Source organism: Priapulus caudatus, unplaced genomic scaffold (assembly GCF_000485595.1).
Source record: "Priapulus caudatus unplaced genomic scaffold, Priapulus_caudatus-5.0.1 Scaffold17, whole genome shotgun sequence".
Classification (NCBI taxonomy): Eukaryota; Metazoa; Priapulida; class Priapulimorpha; order Priapulimorphida; family Priapulidae; genus Priapulus; species Priapulus caudatus.
In genome coordinates this window covers 823810-829899 of record NW_014577078.1, presented here as the reverse complement: position 1 = coordinate 829899, position 6090 = coordinate 823810, and the positions used below count along the sequence as shown (strand labels likewise).

General features: G+C 38.8%; 1 protein-coding gene across 5 annotated transcripts in view; it reads left to right on the top strand.

The window, feature by feature from the left end:
• The window catches only part of LOC106810869 (exportin-1-like), a 38629-nt gene that overhangs the window by 18146 nt on the left and 14393 nt on the right, over positions 1-6090 (top strand). For all 5 annotated transcript variants that reach the window (XM_014814358.1, XM_014814338.1, XM_014814366.1 and 2 more), the window contains 8 exons: positions 679-814; positions 1013-1187; positions 1409-1515; positions 1729-1844; positions 3728-3842; positions 4370-4489; positions 5290-5344; positions 5890-5963. In XM_014814358.1, the coding sequence (XP_014669844.1) occupies positions 704-814; positions 1013-1187; positions 1409-1515; positions 1729-1844; positions 3728-3842; positions 4370-4489; positions 5290-5344; positions 5890-5963 (873 nt within the window). In that variant the 5' untranslated portion in view covers positions 679-703. The remainder of the gene's footprint in view (positions 1-678; positions 815-1012; positions 1188-1408; positions 1516-1728; positions 1845-3727; positions 3843-4369; positions 4490-5289; positions 5345-5889; positions 5964-6090) is intronic.

Sequence of the window (6090 nt, the reverse complement as noted above, 5' to 3'; positions counted from 1 at the left end):
TCGATTATAATCGATCATCGGGACATCACTACCTGTGACCTCCAATTTCGGCACAGCGATGGCTTTTCCTACCATGATGCTATACACCAACTATCACGAGCCTAGGTCGAGCCGTTTAGATTTGTGCCGCAATTCTGCATTTCCTCCCTATACCTTAAGTTAAGGAGTGAATGTTCCCCCTTCTTTTACACCTCTTGACCTTTGACCTTTGACCCCCAGCTTCGACATCCCAATTTGAGTAGCACCCCCATGCTATAATTTAATAGCTTGAAGAACCCTGGGTTAGTAATGAAAGCTTAAATCCAATCATTTGTATTAAACTTCAGGAATATAACCATTTTTTATTGTCTCGGTGAATTGCACTATCACGGATACCATGTATTTTCAGGAACTTGGATAATCGTGTGTTTATTGATGGTTTATGAAAACATTCACTCTAAACGAATGTATGAGCTGTGTCGCACATCTGTCTGTAGCTACAAATGTCACACTTGTAACTAACAAATACCATACCTTATATCAGTTACATTTGTGGTATCATTAACAAAATGTCCTTGTTAGTCGTACAGTATCTTTAACATTTGTTTTTGCTAGAATGCAAAATTGAGCCTTTCCATCATTGGGAAATTATTGCACAATGTCTCTACGGAAAATAAGTTAGTTTTTGTTTTCTTGTAGGATAATACAAGCCAACGGTGACACAATGACACTCACGTTAGAACAAGCATCCACTATCCTGGACTTCACAAAGAAGTTGGATATTAACATGCTTGATAATGTGGTTGGCTTCATGTACACAGGAGAGGGTAATATGGTAGGCATAGCTTCTAATTACTTTTCACGGCAATAGATGCAGCTCGACTTATCGACGGTATTAGTCGTACATCCTGTCAGCTAGTTCCAAATTCTTTCAGCTACTTTTAATGTAAAAGAATGTTCACAATTAATCACAAGAATGTAATGTAAATAATTTAGTGATAGGAAGTATAGTAAACCTTTTTATCCCATCCAGCAAAAGATAGCTCAGGAGGTGTTAACCCACCTTAAGGAGCATCCGGATGCATGGACGCGCGTCGACACGATCCTTGAGTTCTCGTCAAGCCAGCAGACAAAGTACTATGCTCTGCAGATCCTGGAAAACGTCATTAAGACACGGTGGAAGGTGCTGCCTCGCAACCAGTGTGAAGGTTTGTAGTCATCGACTGCAGTGTCTTTTCTGTTGGAATGTGTCAATAGTCGTGTGCTTTTATTGCCTTACATTTTATAATGACAAGATTTGCATTCATTTGAGAAAGGGAATGTGGGAATGAAAGTCTGCTTACAACAAAAAATTGACTTTTTAGAAGTGTGGGTTTATGTGGATTTACGAGGAGGTGGAAAATGCTCTAATTTATTTGTGCATTTTCAGGTATAAAGAAATACACAGTGGGACTCATCATTAAGACTTCTTCGGAACCAGCAACGTTGGAATCTGAAAAGGTCTACCTGAACAAACTCAACATGATACTTATTCAGGTATTCAAAAAAGTTGCTTAACTTGTGTTAACTTGCACATTCTTGGCATGTATACATCATGGTGTGTTCGCTACACAACTTGCTATTGTAGTTACATCATGTTCGATTTATTTCGATCATCTTCAGTTCTGTGGTGGAGACCCTCTCTACATACGAGTGTTCACCAGTGATTGTTTTCCTTATGTGCCCTCATGTCATGCAATCATTTTTCAGATCCTGAAACATGAGTGGCCGCGGAACTGGCCTTCGTTTATTAGTGACATCGTGGGAGCGAGTCGAACGAATGAGTCACTCTGTCAGAACAACATGGTCATTCTCAAGCTGCTGAGGTTTGTTATCAGTTGCTGTCAGTGAGGGATTGTCAACCTGTAAAAATTTTGTGTGATTATTGTTTATACAAACAGATTAATGATAGGATCATTATTAGAGTAATACATCACTTTATTGGAAATATTAGTGAAAGATTAGTGAAGTGATGTGATGTTTAACATTTTAAGTATCTTTAATAACAACATTGTTCATGGTTAAATCCTTAAAGGGACAGTAGCCTCTATGATTTTACTGCATACAACTGTACTTACTGTATAACAAATCGTCTATACCCACACGTATTTGTTACCAGATACCTAATTTAATTGTTATAATTAATTACACATCAACGCTACGAAATTTGAACGGCGCCATGACACCCGCGACCGTGCTGCCACCCCGAAACAGTTGCGTCTTTGACCATTCATTTTGTACGTTACAGACCGAGTGCAGGGTTCGTAGCGGGTCTTCCAAAGTCTTATAAGTACTTATTTTGCCAAAAATAAAATAAGGGCCCTTATTAGTACTTATTTTTGGTGAAATCTTAGAAAAGTACTTAATAGTCCTTATTTTTTGCAACCTACAATATTTTATATAAATTGTTTTATAAACTGTTCTCGACTTACAGTAAGAATTGTTGTATATATAATACGGAATAATTAAATCTGCTGTGCAATTGTGTATATAAATATTATTAGTGTACTTTAATAGTCGGTGATCTATCAGAAATCGCGTAAAAAAGTCTTATTTTGGCCTCCAGAAAGGGTCTTATAAGTCCTTATTTCAACATGTGTCTTACTACTATGAACCCTGGAGTGCTAATCACAAAAGTGCAATTATATTTATACCTAAATGCTATTTAACCGAACGATATTCATTTTAGGGCAAATTTATCCATATTATAACTGAAACTATATGTCGTTTATAAGATATTACAATCCTTTTGCTTTTAAATGAATAAATAAGAAACACCCTCGGTCTGTAGCCCTTGGCTGGAAAGTGGTTTTGCGCAACTTCAACAAATCAGATCGTGCGCTTTGAGTGGCGCCACCGTCGTTGTAATCAAACTGTAGTCGTTAGTTTTAAAACATAAAAAAAAAATTTTTCTAATGGCTTTGACCTCCATCTCTACGAAACTGCCAGTCCTCCTGACCGGCACTTTTTTCCCTCATATTACGCTGAAATACTACGGTTATCGCAACGGCTGTTTAGACAGACTTGTAAATGGGAGCGCATTCTAATATGCTCCGTTCCTGAGCGTAGATGGGGTATCCAAAACATCTAGAGCCGAGGGCATGAACTCCCTCAACGCATGATTCGCCACACGAACAAAACCTCGTGACAGTCTAAGAAATCGATTGCGGCATGACCCCAGTGTTTTTGTGACCGCAGAACAATAAGTTCATATGTCGCAGGGGTTATCGTGGGGAGTGAGGGCACGACCAGTGATACCTGACACGCACGTAATCAAGAACTGAATTCGTCACTTTTCTTTACGTCAAAAGTGGGCTATTTTTATTCAGTTAGATATCTAGAAGCAATGTAAACTGTATCAAGATTCTATAGGCACTTGTAACTTTGATCTATCATGGGGGTACCGTGGACTGGGGAGGAGAAAAACGAAAGTAAAACCTTTCCCACAAGCTCCCCCGACATTCCTAGAGCTTGAGATATATTATTTGACCAACTCTAAGTTACATGTATGCTGTTAATGCCAATGGTTATTTTTGTATACTATTTTGTTTATCACTGCTAGTAAATAAGCGGACCACCAACTTTTGTGCATGACCACCAACTTTCTGATTTTCAGCCAAAATTCGAACCCTGGTCTATACAGACAGGATTTATTGTTTGCATTATAAGGCTACTGCTGCTGTCTATAAGTCTGATATTGTCATTTCAGTGAGGAAGTGTTTGACTTCTCTAGTGGGCAGATGACACAGATCAAAGCAAAACACCTAAAGGATACTATGTGTTCAGAGTTCTCGCAAATCTTTCAGCTTTGTCAGTTTGTAATGGTACGTACCACCTGGGCATATCTGTGTAGCATTGCTGTTACTCTTGACTCTTGTCCCTACTCTTGTTGGCTAGCAGTACTCATCAAAGATTAGAATAGACACATTAGAATACCATACCAGCAGATAGATTTCTAAGTTTAATACTAGGCTAAGTAAATGTTTGGTCCAAACATAACAGTATAGTATTGAATAATGGTGAGTGTTGCCAGTTGGCTTTCGAGTGAGGTAGAATACTATAAATTTTTATATGGTTAGTTGTGGCAGCATTAAAAATGTATCAGATTTGTGGCTTATCCTCACTGTATAATGCAAATGTGCGTCTTCGCCCAACAAACTTAGTGAAAACATCCTGCATGAGCAGAGATCTATCAAACATGTTGTGTTTGATTATTGTAGGATGTATGTTTTCAATAAGAGGTCACTTGCTAATTTTCAGTAAACGTCGTCGTAAGACTGTCATCGTATGTCTTAGAATGTTTTAAGAGTGGACACCGTAAAGCAGAGTGTTGATTCTAATGGCCTTGCAGGAGAATTCACAGAACGCACCTCTTGTGGCAGCCACCTTGGAAACACTGTTGCGCTTTCTCAACTGGATTCCGCTGGGCTACATATTCGAGACTAAACTTATTTCAACATTAATATATAAGGTGAGGTGGCATTTTTTTAGTGAGGAACTTTTTATTTAAACTGGTAGCATTGCCAATGTCAGATTGCTAGACATATGATGTGAAATAGGTTTCGTGGAAATAGTATCCATGTGCTAATCAGGTTAACGGAATGTTAGTACTGATATTTTAGATAATTCTATATTTGTTTGATTCTCATGATTTAACTGAAACTTTCTTGAATATTTGTCAATGTAGACCTAATTTGTGATGACAAAATGGTCAGTAGCGAATACACGGTATGGTATAAATATGTAAAGCAGTCTGCGAAATTAACCACTGGCCCGTTATCCGAGGCCAGTAAATTTTCCGTGGGCCAATGAAACTGGTAAATGAACAAGCCCGATGGGCCAGTGGGGGAAAAATGAATAAATGGTCTATTAATGATATTTCAGCTTCTTTATGTGATGATCAGTCTGAAAATTTACTGAAATTCCCAATATTTTGTATGAAAATTTAACGATATTTACCGATATGGCATCATATTCTCGATCTTAAGTAGGGGAAGTAACTAGTCAACACCATGCGTGTTTGTCGCCGCTAGAGGTCGCAACAACTTCCGGTTTCCGGTCCGGTTCGGGTAAAACCTAGGTCCTGTAAAACCTAGTGTGGGCCAGTGAATTATACATTTCTACAGGCCCGCTGGGCCAATGAGGGTGGAAGTTTTTCGTGTAGATTGGTAAAGGAAGTTTTAGTTTTGCAGTTTTATGGTTTTTGTGTTTCACTGTATACTGATACTCTCTCTTAGGGAGACAGTCACTAAGCCTTCTTTTTTGTTCCAGTTTTTAGATGTACCAATGTTTAGAAATGTCACATTGAAGTGTCTGACAGAAATTGGTACGTATATAAATCTGTCAAACATTGTTGTCTTCGTATTTACGTTTATACAAGTTTGCTATGCTTCAATCATAAACTACTTGTGTGTAGTCAGAATTTTATGGATTGCTTTAACAGACCTTGGCATTTGCAATGTGGGTAAAGCCTACATACCATAGTTTGCAAGAGGGAAGCACAGTTGCCTATGCACATAGTTACGACAAAGTGTGCTTCTCACTAGCTCTTCCCATTCTCTCAACCTTTTCTACGCTGTACCAGTTCATTATCAGGTGCTCACTAAATCTGGTAAAAACTCACAGAAAGTGCAATTATGAAATAAAACTCCCCAGTTGTACGTTGTACTGTCAGAAGGCATGTGCAGGCTACCAAAACTGGCTCACTTCATCAACTCCAGGAGAGTGGTTTTTGGTTGCCGGCATTTAGTAATTGACGAGGTCTATTCTTCACAATGCACTAGTGATATGTGAAGCAGGTTAGCTAACAATTACAGTGTGCGTGCTGTGCTACCGCATGCTAATTTGTTGCATCTTCTATCTCGTCTTCAGCTTCAGTGAACGTCTCCCAGTATGACGAGCAGTTTTTGCTCCTCTTCAGCCTCGCAACCGGGAGGTTGCGAGAGGTAAGTGATCACCGATCTTCACTAGAATATAGCTGTGTGTCACTGATACTTGGGCTGAGGCTTGTGATGTTAGGTGAACGTGCATTGTGTACATGTGTCTGGTATTTAATTGCTTGCAATGTTGTGT